This window comes from Dreissena polymorpha, chromosome 10, assembly GCF_020536995.1.
Source record: "Dreissena polymorpha isolate Duluth1 chromosome 10, UMN_Dpol_1.0, whole genome shotgun sequence".
Lineage (NCBI taxonomy): Eukaryota > Metazoa > Mollusca > Bivalvia > Myida > Dreissenidae > Dreissena > Dreissena polymorpha.
In genome coordinates this window covers 66,669,108-66,696,625 of record NC_068364.1, presented here as the reverse complement: position 1 = coordinate 66,696,625, position 27,518 = coordinate 66,669,108, and the positions used below count along the sequence as shown (strand labels likewise).

Genomic DNA, 27,518 nt, shown 5'->3' with positions numbered 1-27,518 from the left:
AATGTAATTTTATGTTTAAAGTAGTATTCCAAGTCCATATATATAGTTTCACACACATAGTTGTTTGCTATTTTTAGTTGCTACCCTCTAAAAAACTAAATTAAAATCACGTAATAAATATGCCGGTTCACGCACTGATCTATTTCAATTGACTTCTAGGTTAAAAAACCTAATGCAAATTTCCCAATTTGGTAATGACGTTCAACCTTGGTGTTTATAAATTCAATAAACACTGCACAATCACAATACGAGACCTATACAATCGTAAGTCACAGTCCTTTACGAACAATCGCATGTTTGTCTTTCGCACATCTACAGAAATGCCGCTCTAGGAACCAAATTATTTTAGGCAGGGCATGCAAAAATGAAGCCTTAGAATCGAACGTTACGTCAAGTGCAGTAAAAACAATCATTTATTTTGTATGTGTTAAATATGTATACATATAAAACGGAGAAGAATGTCCCCGACAGTTTGTAATACATGTTTACGATATTTTGGAGTTATAAAATATGTGCAGTTGATAACAATTCTTTGACGATATGGCTCCGAAAACTGCCGATTTCATATGACAATTAAACAATGAAGTTATCCGAAATGGACATACAGTCCAACCTGCCCGAGCGACCGCCTGTTAATAGCAACTAATAGTCAATAACGACCACACCGATTTCCTCCCGAACGATTTTGCTATATATTGAACCTGCGAATAAATCCCACCTGCGAACATAGACCAAAGACCGCCCTTTTACATTCCCAAAAGTCCATTTTGATAGCTTACAACGACCACTGCAATCATAAAAATCAACGATTTTGCAACTTTCAAAAAACAAAATGGCCGCCATGACGCTGTGTAGTCACGTGATACACATCTTACCAGTGGACTCGTCGGTCGCTATGGAAATATCGGCAAGTGACAGTTTATTGCACTCGATAGCAGTTGTTTGTTTATTTTACACGCATTGCTAATTGGTAGTCGCCTGCTTCTTTTATGCATTTGACAGTTTGTCAAAAGTGTAAAAATATTGCCTTTGTATTAAAGTGACTCGTGATTAATGTACAAATTACTGAAAATATCAAAGACAAGTTTGGGGCTTTGATCAACTCATTAAGGAAATTAACGGTTTTATATCAATAACGATGCCTGAAATACAAACATTTTGATAGCCATTCATTTCTTACATTTCTCCTTGATAAGACGTGCATAGATTAGAGACAAGTAATCAGTTCAATTTAACCATCATGGCTTTCAAGCGTAAGTTCTTGATGTTGGAAGAACGCGTTGCGGTCATTAGTTTGTTAGTTAAAGGACACAGTTGTAGACGAGTTGCTAGTGATCTTGGTGTAGGCAAAACTCAAATCCAGAACATTCTGAATAACATGTATATAACCATGTATGTCAATAATTATTTATAAATGTATATGATTAATGAAATAAATAATAAAAACATAAGGGAATGGAAATAATAAAAACAAAACTGTGTTTTCAATCCTTTATTTATTATACATGCATAAGTATTCAAACATTTAAACAAAAGAGCACATACATAGATAAGGTACATGTTAAAATACTACTAGCATATTTTGCAAAGTTTCAATCGACCCTGGGAATAAAGACCACCTGTGAACAAAGACCACAACGACCAAATCCCTTGAGTGGTCTTTATAGACAGGTTAGACTGTATTAGCAATTTTACACAGCACATATCGTTAGGAAACTGTGATATTTCTGTACACCGCAACACTGGTTTGAACTTTGTTCTTATGTTTCCCACCTTTCACTCCGGCTGAAATCCTGTTCATTTTGTTCGGCCTGTGCTACATATAAAGGGTGGCGCCTGCGGAGTTTCTGGAGGCGTTTTATGTCGTACGGTGAGCAGCAAAACAGCGCTTGTGAATGTTATATTGTACGGTTGGTTGGTAAGCACCTACCTGTTTTGGATTTATTTTGTACGGAGGTTGCAGAACCACGCTGGAAGGAATTTTATATGGTAAACACTATATTAATGGAATTCCTCTGTAGGCGTTTTGAATGGTAGGTTGAATGGTATTGGCTATTGCTGTTTCACAAAAAATAACAAACTAAGGCTTGTATGGACGCTGCATGTTTTACGATTAATTTCTAAGAAACGCTTAAGTGGCCTTTACATATTACACGGTGAGTTTCCAACAACACTAATGAGTCCGTTATAATTTTTACGGTGAGTTTTTTACAAACGCTTATGTGATCGTTATATTTTTACGGTGACTTATTATTTAAAACGTGTTTTTACTTGTTATGGTGTAAGCTTTGTGCTGAGGAGAGTATCTATTGTTTGGGCACTCGGAACTGAACATTTTGATGTGTAGTGCATCTATTGTTTAGACACGTGGAATAGATAATTGTGCTTAGGAGGGTATCTTTTGTTTGGACACTTGGAATTGATAATTGAGCCGAGGAGTATATCTATTGTTTTGACACGTGGAATTTATAATTTTGCCGAGAAGCGTACTATTGTTTGGACACGTGGAATATATAATTTTTCCGAGGAGTGTATCTTTTGTTTGGGCACGTGGAATTGATACATGTGCTGAATAGTGTATCTATTGTTTGGACACGTGTAATTGATAAATGTGCTAAGGAGTGTATCTATTGTCTTGGACACGTGGAATTGATACATGTGCTGAGTAGTGTTTCTATTGTTTGGGCACGTGGAATTGATAAATGTGCTGAGAAGTGTATCTATTGTTTGGACACGTGGAATTGATAAATGTGCTGAGAAGTGTATCTATTGTTTGGACACGTGGAATTGATACATGTGCTGAATAGTGTATCTATTGTTTGGATACGTGGAATTGATAAAAGTGCTGAAAAGTTATCTTTTGTTTGGACATGTGGAATTGATTAATGTGCTGAGGAGTGTATCTATTGTTTGGACACGTGGAATTATCATTGTGCTGAGAAGTGTATCGTTTGTTTGGGAACGTTTAATTGATAATTGTGCTGAGAAGTGTATCGTTTGTTTGGGAACGTGAAATCAATAATTGTGCCGAGGAGTGTATCTATTGTTTGGGCACGTGGGATTGATAAATGTGCTGAGGAGTGTTTCACAAAATAACAATATATTTTACATTTGAGTAGGTCATTTGTGAGACTTAGATAAATTGATAAATATGTTCGTGTGTTTATGTCCATATTTTCATAAAGGAAATATTAGCCATTTCATTTTGTTTTCTGAAGATTCAAAACTGCGAAAATTTAATAATAAATAAACCAAGATGAATATATATTTATTATACAATGTAAATATACCAATGTTTTATGAATTTAAATGAATAGATATGCATACGTCATGAACAGACTTGTTACGTTACACACTATCAGGCCCTTTATTATCATATGGAACACAACATTAGACAAATAAAGTTACACGTCCGCAGACCCGGTATTTTACACATCTTTTGAAGCGTAACGTTTACGCTAAATAACACCCGTAAGACCCGATACGAAACAAGTTATGATAAGCCTTAATTTTCACATTTCTAGACCCGATATGTTAAACAGCATTAGACCCATTATATTAGACGTCTTAAGACCCGGTATGTTACAATGTATTATGTCGCCTTATGTAATACTGCACTACTGCACAATGTTTGGTATGTTACTCGTCGCATTACACGTAAATAGACCGTTTACGTTAAAGATCAATAAACCCGATATTTAAGACGGTATTAAACCTTAAGTCACACGCTTTAATACCCGTTCCGTTACACGGTATAATACCCGGTGTTTGTAAAGTATCAGACCAGTTTCATTAATCATCAATAGATCGTTTAAAAAAATCAATAAACCTGTTGTTACACTGTATTAGGCCAGGTATATTGCACGTCAGTCGACCTCTTATGTTACAAATCATTAGAATCGTTATGTTACACCTTGTTAGATGCGCTTCATTATAAGTCGTTTAAGTCACTTTAATGTTGCTTGACCACATTTCTGCCAACGTCCTTGAACTCATTTGATTTAGTAAGTGAAGACATGGTCACCGTCTGGTGCTAAATATAGGTTTGTTATTTGATAGCAATATTTCTAGGATGACACCTTGCAGCAATTAAAAAAAAACTTGAAAACACGGCCACTAAGGGACGCGGTGTGTTGCCCACAAAGGGACGTGGTATGTTGACCATATTTATATGTACTTGTCCGAAATTACAAGCTTGATCTTTTATCATGTTTAAACGTATATGTAGCTTGGTGCACTCTCTTTGTTTTAACTTAATTATTTTTTTATGTTGTTTTTGCTATATGAAGAAGCAAATTTCGTGTGTTAAAATACTTTCACATTAATGTTCTTCGTATATATTTGATTTGATTATAAACAATTTTCTTGAAATAATACAAATTCTGTTTTGTTTTGGTGAAATTTGCACTGGTTTGGCTTTGAAAACAGCTATCGCGACTTTATTTTAGAAACCGCTTGCAGTTGTGTTTCAAAATACTGTTATGGAATTGCTTCCCCTACCATTTTGTTAATTAATACAAGGCTTTTTGTATCATAACCTAAGAAGTAAATTCGCTAAAGTTTACTCTAAGTATGGTTATTTAATTTCAAAATATAATGTTTCTTTAAAATGGCATTTAAATAATGGAATTTCCCATCCATCATTTTATGGAGATGTTTTGAAGCGTGTCCGCAAATTAAAATATGTTAAACCAAATGTTGTTATTAAACCTTTCAATTTAATTAACTTGTTTTTATCAAAAGAATACGATGCTTATGCACTTAAAAACACGTGTTTGATGGTTTTCGATTCACTATATCTTTCTTCTCTTAAAATATGGAATCATTAATGATATTATAGACAAAATTGTGTCTTTGTGTCGTATGCACAAATCTGCATGAAAACTACATTTGGACTCACATCGTAAATCAAATCATTTCTGTCGTCAGTTGTCAAAATACCTATATACTGTTTGATTCCAATAATGTCGCTTTAATGAAATAACCATTTTTATACATTTGATTCTTAATATTTAATCAACTAAACTTGTTTTATTAGTAGTTCAATTTTGCAGTAGCCACCAATTAATAGTTTTATTATTACTTTACAGTACTGTCCCTGGATTCTGTTCACGTCATTGTGTCTTCGCTTGTCAATTACGCCATAACTCTTTCTCTGTTCCTGGGTACATGGATGTTTTGACGTCATACGATCAACTTTCCAGTTGTTATCTACATGCATAGGTCATTGGGTTTATAACGTTCAATTTTATTTATATTTTCTTTCTGATAGGCGTTTCTTGTTTGATTTAATTATTATTATTTTATTTTTTAGCAGTCACATAAACAACCAAGCAATGTAATATGGAATTTTTACACCCATTATTGCTTCTTCTTCCTGTATTTGCGCGATGATTATCTGAAATATTAACTTAATGACGCTTTATTCTTAAATCTTTTTCTATAAAGAAGGAATGTAGTTGACACTTGTTTGTAGTTTCATTTGATCGTTCGTCAAAAAGTTGTAACTCTGTTGCTCTGGTTTCTTCAATACCATTGAGTAATTAAATTGTAATTAAATTGAATGCGTTTTAATATGCTTTTATTATTGTTTAATTTGAGTTACAATGCTATGACGTTAAATTTTATTTACACTTAAATGTATTATGAATATTGTTTAGCCAAGTGTGAGGCTGAGCGCTCTATAACCGGTTTAAACCCCCAATGCTTTGCATTGACCGTTCCAATGCGGTGACCCCAGCTTTATTCATATTTTGTGTTTACGTTGGTTTGTATTGTGCTGTTTTGTGCTGTTTTGTACTGTTTGGGCAATCGGTCACTTGCCTTAAATAAAGGACCAACTAATTGTTTATAATGAGAATTCAATACTGCTCCAGCAGCTGGAGTTTCACTTCTTTATATAGTATGAATGCGAGCAAAAAGGAAACACACATAATCTGTAATTCTGTAATGTAATATATTTTAGAATCTCTACATGTCCATGTATACTTTGTTTGGTTGTTAATTTGCTTACATGATAGTTAAAGCACTTTATACCTGAATAGATATTGACATTTTAAATAATTGCCATATTAAGGCAAGTACATTTTTTTTAAAGTAACCGATGTAAAACTTGTGTTGATACGATCGAATAAGTTTATAAAATGTTGAACCCCGAACAAAATGACAATAGTTTTGAATTGGTTACTTATTGAATAATAGAAATTAATGCGTCAGTTTGATGCTTTGGTCAAGTCATGCTCTCCCTAACACAGTTACAAATTACAATACATAGAAAATACTAATGTGTTTGGCCGGGCTATCTCAGTTGGTATTACAAAAATTAGTTGGTATTACAAGAACTGTCATGGTACGACTACTTTTAAAAGTAGTTCATGAATTTATCTTTACGTCATTCGTCCATTATGTTTCATTGTAGTATGGAAGCTGTCAGCAAATGGAAAATATATATGTGCAATTATCACCAGTCAACTTCAGAGTTCATATACGTCTCTCCATGACTTATGGGATATTTAATGAACGCGTTGATATGACAAAACTACTGTTAAACGGCGAAAACGGTTTATGTTATTGACATCAATAAAACAGAAAAACATGTTATATACATGTACATGTATTCTCCAGCAAACATATTTTACCTCTATCGTAATTCAATACAATTTATGGTACACATTCTATGATAATCAGTTATTGCTAGATTAAATAAATAAAGAATAGTAAATAAAACATATGTTTTGAATGCAAAACTTAAAATTACTTCTACAACAATTGTTTTTGTAAATACATCAATCATAAATACTGTGTTTAAAATTATTCACCAAAAAATAATTCGAACATAACGCACGTACATGCGTTCTTGCACATTTATATGCCAACATGTTATGAACGAATAAACGCGTATTCAAAAATGTTATAAATTTTAATATGTTACATCAGCAATGTTTCATGATACAACACAAACATAAGCTTAAACATGGTATTTTAATTTCAACATAAACAAGTCCCTCGCTATACTAGAACATTTTGATCTCATTATTTATAACAAAAACATGCATACTATGAATTATAATAAACACTAGTCTGTTCAAACTTAAAAGAAATGATTTCACAAAGGCAATACAACGAATAATAATGAACACAATTTCTTTAATTTTAACGCATATGTTATCAATACTTTGGAATATACATGGCATTGTTTTATAATGCAATGAAGTACAAAAACACACAGAAAACTCAATACTTTACAATTTTTGTCCTTTCACGCCATTCATATTGCATGTAAGCATTTCAAGCCATGGCTGACATAGTTAACGAAAATAACTCTTAATAGACGAACTCATGAAATAACGTTATGGACTTACAGGACGATATAAAAAGAACACGTTTTTAATAAATAGACGTTAAACAAAAACTAAAATTAACCATTTATGGGAAAACAAACACCGATCGCATAATAGAATACATGACGTTGTTATAAACTTATGCTGTATATAAAGTTAATTACCACTGTACCATTAAACTTACTGTTTTTAATAGTTATATGATAACCGTTTGTACAATGCATTATTCATATAGCGAATTTAAACATTAAAGTTTGTCGATTCCTTTAAAGGTCAGATGTTTAACAGCATAACGATTCACCAAAATGCACTAAAATTATTCCACGCAAAACAACAATGCCGTTTTGAGTAGCTAATGCTTCTGTAGTTTCATTACGATCGATTGAAATCAAATGTTTGGAAACCGTAATACAAAAATCATGATCCGTTTTTTGCGTCGATATACAGGTAAAAAAAGTAGAATCTTCCCATACCTGATTAATTTCTAGCATAAACATTGCACACATCACAAAATGAATAAATCTGAAATACGAAACCACTACTAAAACGTCTTGTGTTGCTATCATGCCACTAACATCAATATCTAAATAGATAAAACACTAAAATATATGAAAATTCGTATCATTGGGTCCTTCATATGCATTGATAAAATCATCAATAAATCACTTAAGCATTTAAAAAAAACTTTTAACAGTTTGTTTAAGTGATTGTATTAGATTTTGTAATGGATTTTTGCGCACACCCAAGTATACCGTATCCGTATTTTCCGTCATTGGCACATCTATTAAACGAGGTCGAAATCAGAACCGTTATATCTGACTATCGTCGTTAAAATGTAACTTGTCATATAAATTTTTAATTGAAAAAAAAATACTAAAGTACAAAAGTAACCAATAACAGATAACATAACTTATTTAATGACTCATTAAATAAGTTATTTTAATCTGTTATTGGGAACTTTTGTACTTTCGTATTTTTTAAAATATTTTTTCTATTGAGTATGCGACGAATTTCTAATAATAAAAATCATTTTCCACCGTTGGCAGGATCCGGATTCTTATATTTGTGCCACACAATATTTCAAACAGTTCCTCGCTGCCAGTTTTTACTGAAATCACGATTTTATGCATGTCACATGACAATAATTTAGACAGTAAGTCGATAACATGTTTATTTGAATCAGTGCCGCAATCTTCCTCTCGTGAGTGCACTACAAAGTCCAACAGCTTACACTCTACTGGATGATCTAATGCAGAAAGCTTGATCAACAACCCACACAGCCACTCAGCGGAGCATTCGCCTGTCTGAAGACTGATACAGTGTAACGATACAGGAAGCTGGAGATCACATCGACCCATATACGTCCCCCATAATAGAAGCTTTTCTAATTTACTGAGTGTGGGAAGAATGTCTGAGGTTTGTGATGCACAATCAGCCGTTATCAAGTCCAGGGTCCCTATACTTGTGTCCCGAATTATTTCAAATAGTTCCTTGCCGCCACTGTCTACTAATATCTCAATATTAGACATATCACATGCCAATAGTTTAGATCGCAGGTCAGAACCATGTTTATTTGAATCAGCGTCGGAAACTTCTCGACGCGATTGTACTACAAAGTTCCACAGCTCACACTTTACAAGATGACCTAATGCAGAAAGATTGATCAACAAGCTGCACAGCCACTCAGATGTGCATTCGCCTGTCTGAAGACTGACACAGTTCAATGATGAAGGCATCTGGAGATCACATCGACCCATAAAGGTCCCCCATAAATAAAGCTTTTCTAATTTAATGAGTGTGGGAAGAATGTCTGATGTAAGTGAAACACAATCAGCAGTTCTCAAGTCTAGGATCCCTATACCTGTGTCACGAAATATTTCAAATAGTTCCTTGCTGCCACTGTCTACTAATATCTCAATATTAGACATATCACATGCCAATAGTTTAGAACGCAGGTCAGAACCATGTATATATGAATCAGCGTCACATTCTTCTTCATATGATTGCACTACAAAGTTCCACAGCTCACAGTTTACAAGATGACCAAATGCAGAAAGCTTGATCAATAAGCTGCACAGCCACTCAGAGGAACATTCACCTGTCTGAAAACTGATACAGTCTAACGATGCTGGCAGCTGAAGATCACATTGGCTCACAAAGATCCCCCATAATAGAAGCTTTTTTAATTTACTGAGTGTGGGAAGAATTTCTGATGCTAGTGAAACACAATCAGCAGTTCTCAAGTTTAGTATCCCTATACTTGTGTCACGAAATATTTCAAACAGTTCCTTGCTGCCACTGTCTACTAATATCTCAATATTAGACATATCACATGCCAATAGTTTAGATCGCAGGTCAGAACCATGTTTATTTGAATCAGCGTCGGAAACTTCTCGACGCGATTGTACTACAAAGTTCCACAGCTCACACTTTACAAGATGACCTAATGCAGAAAGATTGATCAACAAGCTGCACAGCCACTCAGATGTGCATTCGCCTGTCTGAAGACTGACACAGTTCAATGATGAAGGCATCTGGAGATCACATCGACCCATAAAGGTCCCCCATAAATAAAGCTTTTCTAATTTAATGAGTGTGGGAAGAATGTCTGATGTAAGTGAAACACAATCAGCAGTTCTCAAGTCTAGGATCCCTATACCTGTGTCACGAAATATTTCAAATAGTTCCTTGCTGCCACTGTCTACTAATATCTCAATATTAGACATATCACATGCCAATAGTTTAGAACGCAGGTCAGAACCATGTATATATGAATCAGCGTCACATTCTTCTTCATATGATTGCACTACAAAGTTCCACAGCTCACAGTTTACAAGATGACCAAATGCAGAAAGCTTGATCAATAAGCTGCACAGCCACTCAGAGGAACATTCACCTGTCTGAAAACTGATACAGTCTAACGATGCTGGCAGCTGAAGATCACATTGGCTCACAAAGATCCCCCATTATAGAAGCTTTTTTAATTTACTGAGTGTGGGCAGAATTTCTGATGCTAGTGAAACACAATCAGCAGTTCTCAAATCTAGGATCCCTATACTTGTGTCACGAAATATTTCAAACAGTTCCTTGCTGCCATGTTTTACTAATATTTTAAAATTAGACAAGTCACATGACAATAGTTTAGATCTTATGTGAGATCCATGTTTATCTAAATCAGCACCGCTGTCTTCTCCCCGTGTTTGCACTGCAAAGTTCAACAGCTCACATTTTACAAGATGACCTAATGCAGAAAGATTGATCAACAAGCTGCACAGCCACTCAGATGTGCATTCGCCTGTCTGAAGACTGACACAGTTCAATGATGAAGGCATCTGGAGATCACATCGACACATAAAGGTTCCCCATAAATAAAGCTTTTCTAATTTAATGAGTGTGGGAAGAATGTCTGATGTAAGTGAAACACAATCAGCAGTTCTCAAGCCTAGGATCCCTATACATGTGTCACGAAATATTTCAAACAGTTCCTTGCTGCCATGTTTTACTAATATATGAACATTAGACATGTCATATTTCAATAGTTTAGATTGCCAGTGAGATGCATGTCTTTTGGGGTCAGCGCCCAAATCCTCTCCACGAGATTGTACTACAAATTTCGACAGATGACAAACTGCATGATGATCTAATGCACAAAGCTTGATCAACAAGCAGCACAGCCACTCAGATGAGCATTCGCCTGTCTTAAGACTGATCCAGTTCAATGATGAAGGCATCTGGAGATCACATCGACCCATAAAGGTCCCACATAAATAAAGCATCTTTAATTTAATTAGTGTGGGAAGAATGTCTGATGTAAGTGAAACACAATCAGCAGTTCTCAAGTCTAGGATCCCTATACTTGTGTCACGAAATATTTCAAACAGTTCATTGCTGCCATTGATTACTACTATCTTAATATTAGACATATCACATGCCAATAGTTTAGAACGCAGGTCACATTCATGTATATTCGAATCAGCGTCGCAATCTTCTTCATGTGATTGCAGTACAAAGTTACACAGCTCACACTTTACAAGATGACCTAATGCAGAAAGCTTGATCAACAAGCTGCACAGCCACTCAGATGAGCATTCGCCTGTCTCAAGACTGATACAGTTCAGAGATGAAGGCATCTGGAGATCACATCGACCCATAAAGGTACCCCATAATAGAAGTTTTTTTAATTTACTGAGTGTGGGCAGAATTTGTGATGTTAGTGAAACACAATCAGCAGTTCTCAAGTCTACGATCCCTATACCTGTGTCACGAAATATTTCAAATAGTTCCTTGCTGCCACTGTCTACTAATATCTCCATATTAGACATATCACATGCCAATAGTTTAGAACGCAGGTCACATTCAAGTATATTCGAATCAGCGTCGCAATCTTCTTGATGTGATTGCAGTTCAAAGTTCCACAGCTCACACTTTACAAGATGACCTAATGCAGAAAGCTTGATCAACAAGCTGCACAGCCACTTAGAGGAGCATTCGCCTGTCCTAAGACTGATACGTTTCAATGATGAAGGCATCTTGAGATCACATCGACCCATAAAGGTCCCCCATAAATAAAGCTTTTCTAATTTAATGAGTGTGGGAAGAATGTCTGATGTAAGTGAAACACAATCAGCAGTTCTCAAGCCTAGGATCCCTATACTTGTGTCACGAAATATTTCAAATATTTCCTTGCTGCCACTGTCTACTAATATCTTAATATTAGACATATCACACGCCAAAAGTTTAGAACGCAGGTCACATTCATGTATATTCGAATCAGCGTCACAATCTTCTTCATGTGATTGCAGTACAAAGTTCCACAGCTTACACTTTACAAGATGACCTAATGCAGAAAGATTGATCAACAAGCTGCACAGCCACTCAGATGTGCATTCGCCTGTCTGAAGACTGACACAGTTCAATGATGAAGGCATCTGGAGATCACATCGACCCATAAAGGTCCCCCATAAATAAAGCTTTTCTAATTTAATGAGTGCGGGAAGAATGTCTGATGTAAGTGAAACACAATCAGCAGTTCTCAAGTCTAGGATCCCTATACCTGTGTCACGAAATATTTCAAATAGTTCCTTGCTGCCACTGTCTACTAATATCTCAATATTAGACATATCACATGCCAATAGTTTAGAACGCAGGTCAGAACCATGTATATATGAATCAGCGTCACATTCTTCTTCATATGATTGCACTACAAAGTTCCACAGCTCACAGTTTACAAGATGACCAAATGCTGAAAGCTTGATCAATAAGCTGCACAGCCACTCAGAGGAACATTCACCTGTCTGAAAACTGATACAGTCTAACGATGCTGGCAGCTGAAGATCACATTGGCTCACAAAGATCCCCCATAATAGAAGCTTTTTTAATTTACTGAGTGTGGGCAGAATTTCTGATGCTAGTGAAACACAATCAGCAGTTCTCAAATCTAGGATCCCTATACTTGTGTCACGAAATATTTCAAACAGTTCCTTGCTGCCATGTTTTACTAATATTTCAAAATTAGACAAGTCACATGACAATAGTTTAGATCTTATGTGAGATCCATGTTTATCTAAATCAGCACCGCTGTCTTCTCCCCGTGTTTGCACTGCAAAGTTCAACAGCTCACATTTTACAAGATGACCTAATGCAGAAAGATTGATCAACAATTTGCACAGCCACTCAGATGTGCATTCGCCTGTCTGAAGACTGACACAGTTCAATGATGAAGGCATCTGTGGATCACATCGACACATAAAGGTCCCCCATAAATAAAGCTTTTCTAATTTAATGAGTGTGGGAAGAATGTCTGATGTAAGTGAAACACAATCAGCAGTTCTCAAGCCTAGGATCCCTATACTTGTGTCACGAAATATTTCAAACAGTTCCTTGCTGCCATGTTTTACTAATATATGAACATTAGACATGTCATATTTCAATAGTTTAGATTGCCAGTGAGATGCATGTCTTTTGGGGTCAGCGCCCAAATCCTCTCCACGAGATTGTACTACAAATTTCGACAGATGACAAACTGCATGATGATCTAATGCACAAAGCTTGATCAACAAGCAGCACAGCCACTCAGATGAGCATTCGCCTGTCTTAAGACTGATCCAGTTCAATGATGAAGGCATCTGGAGATCACATCAACCCATAAAGGTCCCACATAAATAAAGCATCTTTAATTTAATGAGTGTGGGAAGAATGTCTGATGTAAGTGAAACACAATAAGCAGATCTCAAGTCTAGGATCCCTATACTTGTGTCACGAAATATTTCAAATAGTTCATTGCTGCCACTGTCTACTAATATCTCAATATTAGACATATCACATGCCAATAGTTTAGAACGCAGGTCACATTCATGTATATTCGAATCAGCGTCGGAATCTTCTTCATGTGATTGCAGTACAAAGTTCCACAGCTCACACTTTACAAGATGACCTAATGCAGAAAGCTTGATCAACAAGCTGCACAGCCACTCAGATGAGCATTCGCCTGTCTGAAGACTGATACAGTTCAGAGATGAAGGCATCTGGAGATCACATCGACCCATAAAGGTCCCCCATAATAGAAGTTTTTTTAATTTACTGAGTGTGGGCAGAATTTGTGATGCTAGTGAAACACAATCAGCAGTTCCCAAGTCTAGGATCCCTATACCTGTGTCACGAAATATTTCAAATAGTTCTTTGCTGCCATTTTTTACTAATATCTCAATATTAGACATATCACATGCCAATAGTTTAGAACGCAGGTCACATTCATGTATATTCGAATCAGCGTCGCAATCTTCTTCATGTGATTGCAGTACAAAGTTCCACAGCTCACACTTTACAAGATGACCTAATGCAGAAAGCTTGATCAACAAGCTGCACAGCCACTCAGATGAGCATTCGCCTGTCTGAAGACTGATACAGTTCAGAGATGAAGGCATCTGGAGATCACATCGACCCATAAAGGTCCCCCATAATAGAAGTTTTTTTAATTTACTGAGTGTGGGCAGAATTTGTGATGCTAGTGAAACACAATCAGCAGTTCTCAAGTCTAGGATCCCTATACCTGTGTCACGAAATATTTCAAATAGTTCTTTGCTGCCATTTTTTACTAATATCTCAATATTAGACATATCACATGCCAATAGTTTAGAACGCAGGTCACATTCATGTATATTCGAATCAGCGTCGCAATCTTCTTCATGTGATTGCAGTACAAAGCTCCACAGCTTACACTTTACAAGATGACCTAATGCACAAAGCTTGATTAACAAGCTGCACAGCCACTTAGAGGAGCATTTGCCTGCCCTAAGACTGATACGTTTCAATGATGAAGGCATCTTGAGATCACATCGACCCATAAAGGTCCCCCATAAATAAAGCTCTTCTAATTTAATGAGTGTGGGAAGAATGTCTGATGTAAGTGAAACACAATCAGCAGTTCTCAAGCCTAGGATCCCTATACTTGTGTCACGAAATATTTCAAATATTTCCTTGCTGCCACTGTCTACTAATATCTCAATATTAGACATATCACATGCCAATAGTTTAGAACGCAGGTCACATTCATGTATATTCGAATCAGCGTCACAATCTTCTTCATGTGATTGCAGTACAAAGTTCCACAGCTCACACTTTACAAGATGACCTAATGCAGAAAGATTGATCAACAAGCTGCACAGCCACTTAGATGTGCATTCACCAGTCTGAAGACTGATACAGTGTAACGATGCTGGCAGCTGGATGGCAAAATAGCTTGTATAAGTTCCATATAAATAAAGAATTTTTAATTTACTGAATGCGGGTAAAATATCTGATGCTAATGCAGCATCGTCAGACGTCATAAGCCACATGTTCACGATAGGTGAACAACTCAGCAAACCATATAGATCATTGTTACCCTGCTTCACGACTATGTCGATATTTGACATGTCAATAGGAAATAGTTCTGATTGAAAAATGTGTTTATTGAAATTGGTGACATTCACATCGCACATTTGTAACCAAAAATCGTGTTTCAATAAAGATAATTGTTCTAGTAACCTTTGAAAAAACTCGACAGTAAAGGTAATTTTCGTCAAATCGAACCATTTTAAAGTGGAAGGGATAGGGATTTCTTCGTGAAAAGTTGAATCTTCTATGTATAAATACTTTAATTTAGACAGGGAGGTAAGCACATCAGCTATTAAAGATACGTTGATTCTTCCGATAAAATGCAGCTCTTTCAGGTTTAAATTATAAAATGCCCTATATATTTCCGGTGTAACTCTGGCCTTAACACGTTCAAGACAATCCCTTGACTGTTGAAGGACGATCAGTATTTCGCTTATTTGCAATATATTACTTTCTAAAATAAGTGTCCTGACATTGGATGTGTTGTACATTAACAGTGAACGTAATGCGTTTGATTCAGACTCGTTGAGATATTCATTGAATATAAAGTCACTGCACTTCAAACACACATCCTTCTGACCGCTGGCTTTAGCCTCAATGAAACCTGTGATCATCATGCGCTGGAATAAGAATGATACAGCTAACATACGCGAATCGATGTCCCTCTTATCATATGAAAATTTGCCAATGTTTTCTATTGATTTATAATCTGTTTTAAATGCTGCTAATTTTTCAATATGAAAATATCGTAAATACCTGCTTAGTGCACGGTTCATGTCATTGAAGAAGTCGCCGTCAGTCAGACGGTTTATTAGTCCATTAGCTATCTTACAAGCAAGCCCGCACATATATATAATTATCTGGCTCATTTCTAACACATTAAATTTATGTTTGCTCAGTAAATTTTCTATAACATCCGTCTGTGAAATTGCTATATAATATGCAGCTAGGAATTCCTGGACCGTCTCATGTACAAATGACATTCGTGGATTATTTAACAAACATTCTGACTTAAACATTACCGTCAAAAGGCCAGCATTGAGGCAGAATTGTAATTGCTCTTTGGACATAAAATCCAGTAATTCCCGTTTGGAAAACACTAGGGATTTTTGTGAAGAAAACGTGAAATGAAATGCAGCATGTGCAAGCGCGTCCAAAATCTCACAATGCGGTTCAATAAAGCTTGTGTTCGATAAGCACGGAAAGCAAGTTCCTTTTCTGAAATATCCTTCTTTTGCATTCCCTTTTTCAAAACGTAGGTCAAGGAGAATACAATTTAGTTCACACAATGAACCTTTAAAATCGCTATTGTTCATCCACAAGCTTATTAACATTGTCTGCAACCATGGTGAAATAAGAAGCTGTATCAATTGACGTTCATTTACGTACTCCATGAACTCAGTTTGTGACTTTCGATTGGCAGAGTTAAAACTGATGAGTATGTTCTCCGTTAGCTCCCTTGGATCAGTTATCCCTTCAATTTCGATAAGTCTTTCAATTTCAGAATCCTTGATTCGCTCATCCGCCATTTTCCATGGTCGTGTAGTAAATAATGAAACGCACTTTGTAAGACAGTTTGCCATTAACGGTAAAATATATTTATGAAAAGGATCGACCCACTCGTTCAACCCATCCATAGATACGAGGCAAGTCTCTCGTTCAAGGATTTGAAGTAAAAGCTTAAAGACAACTTCGCGTTGATCATCAGTGTAAATGGTGTCGATAATTTGTGTTTTGATCATCTCTACCACCTCACGCTGGTCCGTTGCATCTCTCAGTGATATGTGAAAGAGAAACTCGAACTCATTCAGTGTATCGATATCACTAAATGTAGCCGTGTGGGTAGGATTGTGTTTAGAAACTGCATCACACCATTCAAGAGCAAGTTTAGTAAGGAATGTAGTTTTCCCTATACCGGGCTCTCCTTGAATAAACACACGACTACACAGCTTTTCATCTTTAAAAAATATGTTTCTGTATTGTTGTATTGCGTTTTCCGTTTTCTTTCGAGAACCATCTTTTTTTAGTTTTATGTGGCTTAATTTCGGTGACACAACGATATCCCAGATAGGTTTGTCATGACCCTGACGTAGTGGTGAAACAGGCACAGTATTTTTCGTCGTTGTATAGAATCGTATTAAATCCCCGCGAAACTCTGAAAACAAATGTAGCTTTTAACAAACGTACTATACAGTCCAACATGCATTTTACAATACTAATTTATCATGTATAACTTTTTTTAAATCCATGTATAATTGCTGTTTTGTGATGATTTATATGTGGCGACGGGATAAAATGCCAGCTCGTTACCCGTATGGACATATAGGTTAAACATGTGCATTCTTAAAGAATATTAGAAAATGATTAAAAAAATAAACAATCCAAGCAACAATTAATGGGTTTTAAGCTTTATATTTCCTCCCAGTTGTGTTTTTGTGTTTGAAGTTAATTTATTCACTGAACTGTTTGAACAGACTGGAAGTCTTGTCATATAGTCAATGCTATCAGACCTCAAGCACTTTTATTAAATGAGATACCGTACGGTGTCTTTCGCATGTATGACTTATTCTTCATTGATGCGGCAAGAGAATCAACATATCATGCAACGCAGTGTAAGATCTAAAGAGTTTAGCTGTTTAAATTCAATTGTGTTTAAATATGGTTAGTAGGAACTCTTCCAAAACATTTAAGATTATGAAGAACCCTACCAAAAAACTATTTATTAAAAATACTTATATACTTATGTTGATAAACTTAAACGAATGACGACTTGCATGATCCTATGTATCATAAGTGAACACCTATGTAACTTGTTATTTTTATACATTTAGTAGAGTCAGGGACGACATGTTTAACCCTAATTTATACTTACACAGAGGAATGTTTTATGCTGAATTACAGGTCTGAGTCATTGACTATGGTCAGTAACCATATGTGATTATCACAAAGAAACGTGTACTGATTTATTTAATATCTGTAGTTATTACACAGGTTTACACAGGTTTATAGCTGTTGTATGGAAAAGATATTCGAATATCAACAAGATTAACTTGAAGGCAAACTTTAAGATGACTTCTCCAAGTACAAAAGGTAAAAGGGACATAATTTAGCTGAAATGCTTTTTTATATTATAAATATTAATTGAATGGTTGAGCTTAACCTTATTTGTTTAAATTAGTTTACACTAGTTTATAAGTGCTATAATAATTTTGCAATGAAAATTAAGTTAACAAATATAACTGTATTGCATAGCATACGCCAACAATGTTGGCACGGAATCCTTGAGATGTATTTAAAAAAATCAGCGAATAGCATACGTTTAAAAATAAACAATTTAATACATGTTCTCGGATATTAACTCTTAAATACATGTTAACAGAGTTCTGTGAAGGATTTAAATATCTTGAGGAAAAGATAAGAAACCAATTATTGTTATTTTTATTGTGGGTGATACTCAAAATGTATTCGTTCAATTAGCAAAGCCGAACAAACTTATTTAAATAAGTTAAAGTCACCATTCTGAGTTACAAGTATTATGTTGTATATTATTCGAACACATCTTAAACCACATAAGCAAGATCACACCTTTTAGATTTAATTGTTCTCTATAGAATAATAGACTAAATCTTTTGTGCATTACCATAGGTACCAGTTGTTGTTTTGTTTCGTTTAAGTAGCATACATTTCTGACACTTGAGCCACATAACAACCTGTCCTGCATTGCATGCAATAAGATATGTTTATACTAAGAACTGAATTATCCCCCGCCGTGCTTGCCCATAAAACAGTACCATATAAGACTATTTTGTTTAAACGACATTTTAAGTATTCTCACCTTGCTTTTGGTAATCGTAGCATTTTGTCAACGTGTCATTTACCACCTGCTCGGACAATAGCAGTTTATCGTTCTGAAGCTGAAACATAACATAATTGACGTTACAAATGCATCTCCGGTTAGGAGAGAAAACAAGCATCCACATTTTTTAGCTTGTTTCAAGATTTCCATATAACAATGATAAGTATAAGACTTATTATAATAATACTAATTAACTAGAACATGACTCCCTTAATGTTTCGTATATAAACTATTTGCATTAACAAACCATGGTATTAATATGTCCTTGGTTCTTCAATGCTATTTGAGGAATACGGAACATTACCTGAGTTAGGTGTGTTCTTGCTTCCACTGCCGGTTTAAAGCTGTTCAGGTATGCAGGGTCATTAAGAAGATTTAAAAGACAATCGAAGAGGCTGATCATTTCTCCTTCATCTATGTTTGTGTCATGTATGTGCCGTAGTGCATTAACTTCTTCTCGCGCCTGTCAAATTAAGAGGTAAGAACATATATTCACAAAGGCATGCACTTGTAACATGGTATACGAAACTCATTTAATACAACAATTTATTATAAATAAAGGCTGACTAGTAAATTGCCAAATACCTTAATGCAGATATTAGAAATCTGGCTAAGATCATCTGTAAAGTAATTCTGCATCCAGGTACAGTTGAATAAAGCACCTATTATCCCATTGAAATCTGTTTTTTCAGCACTTGGTTTATCCTTGTAACCCGTGGGAGGCATGTAACATTTCGCTAACTCCCATGAATCACTGCACCATTTTGTCATGTCAGTATTGGTCCACGATGGGCCTTTCAAATGTGTTCGTTTAAAACGATGGTACTTCCAAATACGATTACCTATTTCTGAACACAGGCGGCACTGTTTGGAGGGATCACTACACGAACTACACGTCGTTGTTTCAAGTATACCGTATTTTGCAAGCATATCCTTTCGTATATCCGTGTAAAATGCATTAAATCCGAGATCGGCTAATTGTGCAATAACGTCCCTGGTCGTATATGTTGCAATCATACATTTAAACCAGTTCTGGGCCTCTTTCGTCTTTAACCTTTTTTCCATTTTCAATATTATTTTTTACGCCAATGTTACATTGGCAAGAACTTGAGCAGGAACAATATATTTGATATCCAATATTTACACAATATTTATATTTGTAGTACAGATGTTCATAATTATGCTAGTGTACGTACACGTTTCAAATATTGGGCTGACTTGAAGATATGATTATTTAGCTCTTCTGGAATGGTTGTCTGTATTGTCTGCACATAGAATACACAAAAACATATTATTGGCATGGTTTGAATTAAGTTTTTATTAGAAAAAAAACCTGTCAGGAAACATTTCAACTTGCAGGCAAAGTTTACATGATTCATTATTGCAAAGGATTATATTTCTAGAGAAACCACAGTTAACGAATAAGTTATTTTGTGTTATTTCTATGTATAGATATAAGAATGTCAAAATTTATATATACACAGGGCTAATTCAGTTGCAGTATAATTGATGGAAAGCACATGTACCCAATGGCCAACCAGTATGCCAAACAACATATGTAAAAATAATTACACACAAATACCCAACACGTCATACACACTTGGTTAACCGTCTGGGACCGGTCAATACGAACCACTTATTGTTTAAACCGGTTTTAAGAAGCTCAAAACCTCTCACTTCAACAACATTCATTAATAAAACATTTAAATAATTATTATAAATAAGCTCACCGCATAACAATTCAAATTTACTAGCAATTGAAGAGCAATTTAGTTACAATCTTACCATTGTATAACACGACTATTGCCAAGCAATAAAAGTCTCCTACCCCACACGAAGCAGTAATACAATTGTCTCCCTTGTCCCTTCAAGGGAAGTAATTCTTTTAAGTTTGCCTTGTAGATGGTTATAAAAATGGAATCCCCATTTTCATATTTCTAGTCTATTTGTTGCCATAGCAACCAGAATTCTTGATGTAGGAACAACTTGAAATAACATGCATAATCTCCATATTGCCATCTGTCCATGTTTCAAGTTTCATGTAAAAATATGAAGAACTTTTAGAGTTATTGCAGGATCCAGAAAAGTGTGACAGACTGACTGACAGACAGAGCGCAAACCATAAGTCCCCTCTAGGTTTAGCGGTAGGGGACTAATAAAGGCCCAACTAGAGTCAAACCATTGTAACATTTGTTTCGAAATTGAAATTATATAAAAGAAACGCATAATGAATAGCAATCTGTTTAAAATCTAATAGAGACACATTGAAACGTGATGATACCTTTTACGAATAGTAAACGGCTTAAGTCTATTGGCTAAAAATACAGATTCACAAGTCTTGCAAAATCTGGCCTTACTTTGAGGAAAACTGAAAGGATTATTATGTTATGTGCAGCGATTATAAATACTATGAATTTATCAAAACGTTACATTTTTAGGCGAGACGAAACACGGCATTAAAGTACACATGCCATGAACCGATCCTTTGATATCAAGTACTGTATGCATACTGTGCATACGTATGGATACACAATGATTTAGTGTAATGTAACCTGTAAGGGCACTCAACTTTGTTCTATCTTCTTGATACTTTCTCCACATAAGATTTGAACCATTTCCACAATGAATATAAAATTTAAGTTCATTCGTATGGGCGTAAAAGCCTTTAAATGGCGATTTAAAGCGGTGGGTAAATTGGCCGCAGCCAAGTCAGAACGCATGATTTGTTGTCTACATGTATGTCACGACAGCTGATTTTTTGTCCCCAATTTTTATTACTGGTATCATTTCATGCGAACTTCACCAATACATCAGAAACATTAATTGTGAATCAGTGTACTTCTCTTTACCAAAAAGATTTTTTTAAATTGTAAGCATTTTTTTCAATGAAAATCTTACAGAATTTAAAATTATGTTTTTAACGAAAATTATTATTAAAAGCTTCACTGATAATCTTAACATAACAATTGCAAATAAAAAATAGAAAGGAATGATGATGAGAGGCATAATGTGCAGCTTTCAAGCCGATACAAGCCTTTTGCTACCAAAAATGAACACTTAAAAAGGGGCTAATTGCTCCTCCAACAGCTTACGATGCAAAGTGACGTTTGTTGCAAATTCAGATAGTCTCTCTCCTAAACACAATTCTAGTTAGTTACATTTTATTAAATGTTCTCTCTGAAACACAGTGTTGAAAGCTAAAGTTGTCGCAAAAATGCCCAGAGTCCCCAAGCAAAAAGCATGTATGCTAAGGAATTCCTACCAGAAGGGCCACGCTAATGTCACGATGGGAAAGTCATTTGGAAGTGATTCAACAGTAGTTCAGAGTATATTCATTCCACTACATGGGTATGACTATCAGGATCACATTTCCTAGCTTAATGAAGTGTTGACCTTTCAGAATATTGATTGATCGTCCACAAGCGCTGCACCACTGCGGCCGTAGTCAAGGACAAAGAGTCGGATTGAGGAGTACACAAACCCGGAGTCAGGCAAGGATTGTCCAGACCTATTAACAAATAAAATTTATAGGCCCCTGACCATTTGAATTATGTTCAACACTGAGATAAGGAAATACATAGAGGAGACATCATGGAATGGCTTTATCATGATTGACACAGCAAACTTGATGAGCTGGGGACTTGGCTCTAAACAAAACAGGTTTGCTCTATCAATCCGAGCAAGATGGCATGTCAGAGTTAAAAAGAGCAAACAAAATATACATGGGAAATAAACAGAAAAATAGAAAAAAACTGCCAAAAGTATTTTCAAATATAATTTTATGCTACAAGGGTTACTGTGGAAAATACTGCTTAAAGAATAGTTTGGCCTATCGGGGTTCTGCTGGCAAGAAGAACTCGCAGTTACATCTGCCAGAGAACTGTAAGCTTAAGATAACAATATCTGATAAAGCACTGCTTTAAGCATGCATTCAAATTGTACTTGGACCAGATAGCATTGAAAGCACAAGGTGAGACTGTCCATAGTGCTTACCAGACCGCAAAGTCCGAGACAGTGACTTTCTTCCGGAACTGCACAGGCCGTATCCACAGCACAATCTACAAGCTCAATCATGGTCTTGATGACTCTGCAATAGTGAAATCTGAATGCATAGATGCTCATTTGACTAAAGGTTCTCTTGTTATCTTATTATAAAAAGTAAACAAAAAGACATGATAACGAAGACATGTGAATTTCTGAACAGACGTCTTGCTGTCCGATACCTGGCTAGGAAAAGGCGCTATGGTCTTCACTCTGAACTTCATAACTCTAAGGGCCTAACAAATCCAAAGCCAGATTTCAGTGAAATCTCACAGCTAAATGATCCCACCTGCATCTTAATGCGCTTTATAAATTGAAAATAAAGCATTTGTCTGAAGAACTAGTGCTACTAACACCTCAGCTATGTTGGTCCACTGGCGGTAATTAATCTTATACATGGAAATAACTAGTCTACTGTTGGAAATGTAACACCTATTCGTCAATGGCGGGTCCCTTTCCCATCCTGAACAGTCCTAAACCACCTTAAACCACCACCTTAAACATCCCTTTGGAAGAACATATTGACATCTCTCATCTATGCTTGCATCCAAACCATAAAATAATTCATTAAAACTAATTTTCTACTTGTCTCGCTTGCAGACAAATCTCTGTGACCTTGACAATGCAGTATATGTGCTTTTATTTAGGTTATATTACACTTATTCCAATTCCCATAGGGTCTTCCAATAATTGCAATCAAAAACATACAGTCTCTCAACTTCTTAGACAGTAAATCGCTGTTGAATGCACCCACCGTGAAACAGTGTTTTGGAAGCCTTATTTCGACAAAAGCCCCATATAATAGAACCCCCCACCCCCACCAAAGTTCATTTTACAAGGTAGCTTCCAATCCAAGGCATCAAAGTACTCCAGACACATACAGGTTATTAGAAATAACCACAAAAGACATGTCTCACATTGCTTAATTGATTTTATTTAAGAAGAGAAAGGGAAGTCTTTAAAAATATGCACTACTTTCGACCACGGAGGGAGGGACTTAATGATTAAGTGCAATGTAACTTCGTGTATTTTGGTCGCCATCTTGGCTTGTATTATTACTTTACTCACAAAAATGTGATCAGTCATTTGTTATAAGGCTGTATACGACGCGCGTTGAACTAGGGACAAAAGTTCTACTGAAACTGTGATATAAAGAGCACTGTCTACGAACATTTTGATCTTTTATCCAAATGATTTACTTTTCCAACATTATTTAATGAAGTAATTGTCCATTTTTGGAAATCAATTTACGGTGTTTACAAACTAGCCAAACCGAAAGTGAAACTGGATTAATTACGTTTAGCAATGTAAACACTAAATATTCGTTCAGTTTGAGGAAGCAAATCGGATATTTATGCAATACAGACTATAATTGCCGATTGTAGTAATGGCTAAAAATACTTATGATGACAGGTCGTGTATAAAAGAAAAATCAAAATAATATCTGGGTTGATTATTAATATAATTAATTTATGTGTCTGATATAAGTGGGTGTATCTATTTGTAAATACCATGATATTGTTAATTAAAATGTTTTTTCATAAATTGACATTTTGTACTTTATTATTATCATTAAGGTAATATAGAAATTTATCATTATCATTTGAAAATATTCTCAAAATTAAAAAAAATCTAAAATTATCATGATTATTGATTTTAAAGAAGAATTTGTAAATTTACTGATTATTTTTAATGATTGTCCACTTTTCATTGATTCACAATAAACTGTATTAATCAGGGTTTCAGTATTAAGTTTAAACCTATTCATTTTTAGTCCAATTGTATTTAAAGTGTTTACTACGTACATGTATTTGAAATGCTCTAGAGTCCATTTCCTGGGCCTAGAACCAGTACTTGGATGTCTCTTGGATAGTTCTAAAGAATGCTTCCAAATTTGGGATCGAACCCTTGACCTCCCAGTCATTAGATGGACACCATGTCCATTACACATCAGCGACCTTTGAATATTTTAGTATTTCAGCTTTATATAATATAATGTTGTTACAAAATTGTGTCAAATGATTCATGTGCAGTACTAAGTAAGTCTAAATGCAAACAAGTTTAAGTGTGTATCCCCTAACATACATGAGTGATAACTACCTGTCCTTGATTATTAGTTGCCAGTCCACTTTTTACAGGTATATTGGATTATTAAAGACAAATAAGCATCTACTTAACAACTCATCTCCCCAATCACACCTCATGTGGCGCATTGTCAGAACAAACCCACAGTCAGTGAGAAAACTACAGTGTAGAAAGTACTAAAAACACCACTGGATTGTGCCAATTGTGGCTGACTAAGCAAATGTTATTATTTAATATGAAAAATACTTCCAGTTTAATATACATTTTATACAAAATATGAAATATCCAATGAAATACTGTAGCATGTAATATTCATTAAATGAACTTTTTCTTGTAATAAAATACTTTAGTGATACTGAAATCATCTTGTTATAACGTTTTTAACAATTAATAATACCCTTTGTATAAATTTTCGTTTGAAATGTGACACTTAAATGACATTTGCGACACCAATAAGAGATATAAGTTTTGCTTTAATGCTTAGTCATTACACTATATTATTTGTATGAATCATGTGTGCTGCTTAGAAAAAAGTGTATCTGCCACCTCTGTTCTGTTGTATAAAAATTATCCGTACAATTCAATTAAAAGATCAAGAGATGTATAGCAGCGTTTTTCACCCTGCTCCATTTTATTCGATTTTGGTTGTAATTATTACCATGTAGAACATGGCCAAAGTCAAATGTTCAGATTTAACAAACAAGTGTAAACTGTTATCTAAGAGTTTCCCCTTATTGGTACATGTATTTTATTGAATTCCCTGATTTTTCTTACGCATAAATTTGTCTGTTACAGTATTCAACTGATTTTTTTCAATGTGTATTTATTATATGTTCATATATTTATCAGACAATATCTCTCTTCAAAAGTTGTACATGCATGTTTCATGAATTCAGACACAAGATCAGTGAATTTGACTTAAAATGAAAAAAAGGTCAGAAAAAAATGTCAGTAACTTAACTTGAATCAGAGATGATATGATGATGTAGACTTTCTTATAAATAGTGTGACAATTTGTTTAATAATTACCGTATATAGTCGCATGCTTGCGTGGTGTTTAGGTCCTAAAATTTACCAAAATAATGGGAAATTTGATGTTAATATAAATTTAATTTAAGTCCTTTTAGTGTTGAAAAGTTAACATGAAACGTAGTTACTGAATTAAGTTAAATATGTGCAGATATATCATTGTTTATGCAGAGGAAAGTAGAAAATAAAGAGTTTCAAATTGTTTTAGTAAATAAGAAACGAATATAATAGGACATAATCATCAATTATTATATTTATTGATTATACAACAGGTATAATGTGTGTTTAACTTTTAATTAAATTGTTAAATGGACAGGCACCGCGCATGTCTTTCATGAACTCGAATTCAAATCCGAAGACATAATATTTAATGAAGTAAGACACGCGCAATGTCATCTGGAATTAAAACGGGTCGAATTTAGTTTATCAGTAGCAGGATTTTGTTATACGGTAAAAATTGTTTTTGTTTGCAATGATATTACACCAAAGAAAATAAGAGATGATAAGTTCGTAGAACACAGACGACATTTACCAAAATGTTTATTGTTACAAATTAAAAAAAATATGTTCATCACCAACATTAGATTCAATAACTTAGCAGAGGGAGACGAAGGTTCGAACCTATTTTGACTTTTTCCTTGCCAAACTTTTATGTCAAAGTCAAAAGCATGGATGTCCGAAGAAACGGTTATTGCTTCCAAGTAAATCACTTGTCACAGAGTGAAACTGACCGCATTATGGTATGTGATGATGATGATAAGTATACGATTGAGTTTTATATTAAGAAATGTTAAAAGAAATCGATATAAATGCAATAATACGTTCTTGAGAGGACACGATGAACATTTCTGAAGACATGATTTTCCTCCTTTTACGAGTTATAGAAAGCAAGGACTTGGAAGACGTTATAAAAACTGATAAATGGGCATGTCAGCTAAAAACATTTGTTGAATAATATGTTGTTTATGTCACTCCTGGATATTTTCTACTTGACCATGATGTCGTTCAATGCACGTCGCGAAGATGGTTGTTCCCTTATATGACAGAGACGTAATTAATTTATTAAATCGAACTGAGCAGGTTTTATTTACAAACAAATTGTTGATGTTATTTTGTAAAATAAATAATTTAAAGTAACATTAGTACTCAAAATCAACGAAAAGTTCGAACAATTGTTCGTAAAATAAACTTAACCAATTAAAAATCAGTGTTCCTTATGGTAATTGCCGAAATTTCAACGCCAGATGTGGTCTGGTAAAATAGATGTTTGTAGATACAAAATGCTCGTTTTT

At 34.9% G+C, this 27,518-nt stretch overlaps 4 protein-coding genes across 5 annotated transcripts in view; all 4 read right to left on the bottom strand.

Moving 5' to 3' along the window:
• LOC127847878 (uncharacterized) overlaps nucleotides 1–27,518 on the bottom strand; it is a 286,419-nt gene that overhangs the window by 179,998 nt on the left and 78,903 nt on the right. The window lies entirely within an intron of this gene.
• The window catches only part of LOC127849192 (uncharacterized protein CXorf38 homolog), a 90,311-nt gene that overhangs the window by 44,793 nt on the left and 18,000 nt on the right, over nucleotides 1–27,518 (bottom strand). Inside the window, exons 2-5 of the mRNA XM_052381911.1 lie at nucleotides 23,065–23,158; nucleotides 19,657–20,336; nucleotides 19,376–19,534; nucleotides 19,051–19,129 (exon numbers count right to left, since the gene is read on the bottom strand). Coding sequence (XP_052237871.1) covers nucleotides 19,051–19,129; nucleotides 19,376–19,534; nucleotides 19,657–20,136 — 718 coding nt within the window. The 5' untranslated portion in view covers nucleotides 20,137–20,336; nucleotides 23,065–23,158. The remainder of the gene's footprint in view (nucleotides 1–19,050; nucleotides 19,130–19,375; nucleotides 19,535–19,656; nucleotides 20,337–23,064; nucleotides 23,159–27,518) is intronic.
• On the bottom strand, nucleotides 6,629–15,342 carry LOC127847880 (uncharacterized). The gene is made up of 2 exons (XM_052380102.1): nucleotides 12,631–15,342; nucleotides 6,629–10,236 (listed from the first exon to the last, which is right to left on the bottom strand). Exons 1-2 carry the CDS (start codon nucleotides 13,463–13,465, stop codon nucleotides 8,354–8,356), a joined length of 2,718 nt encoding a protein of 905 aa, XP_052236062.1. The 5' UTR covers nucleotides 13,466–15,342; the 3' UTR covers nucleotides 6,629–8,353.
• On the bottom strand, nucleotides 11,263–15,342 carry LOC127847882 (uncharacterized). The gene is made up of 2 exons (XM_052380104.1): nucleotides 12,178–15,342; nucleotides 11,263–11,379 (listed from the first exon to the last, which is right to left on the bottom strand). Exon 1 carries the CDS (start codon nucleotides 15,317–15,319, stop codon nucleotides 13,478–13,480), a length of 1,842 nt encoding a protein of 613 aa, XP_052236064.1. The 5' UTR covers nucleotides 15,320–15,342; the 3' UTR covers nucleotides 11,263–11,379; nucleotides 12,178–13,477.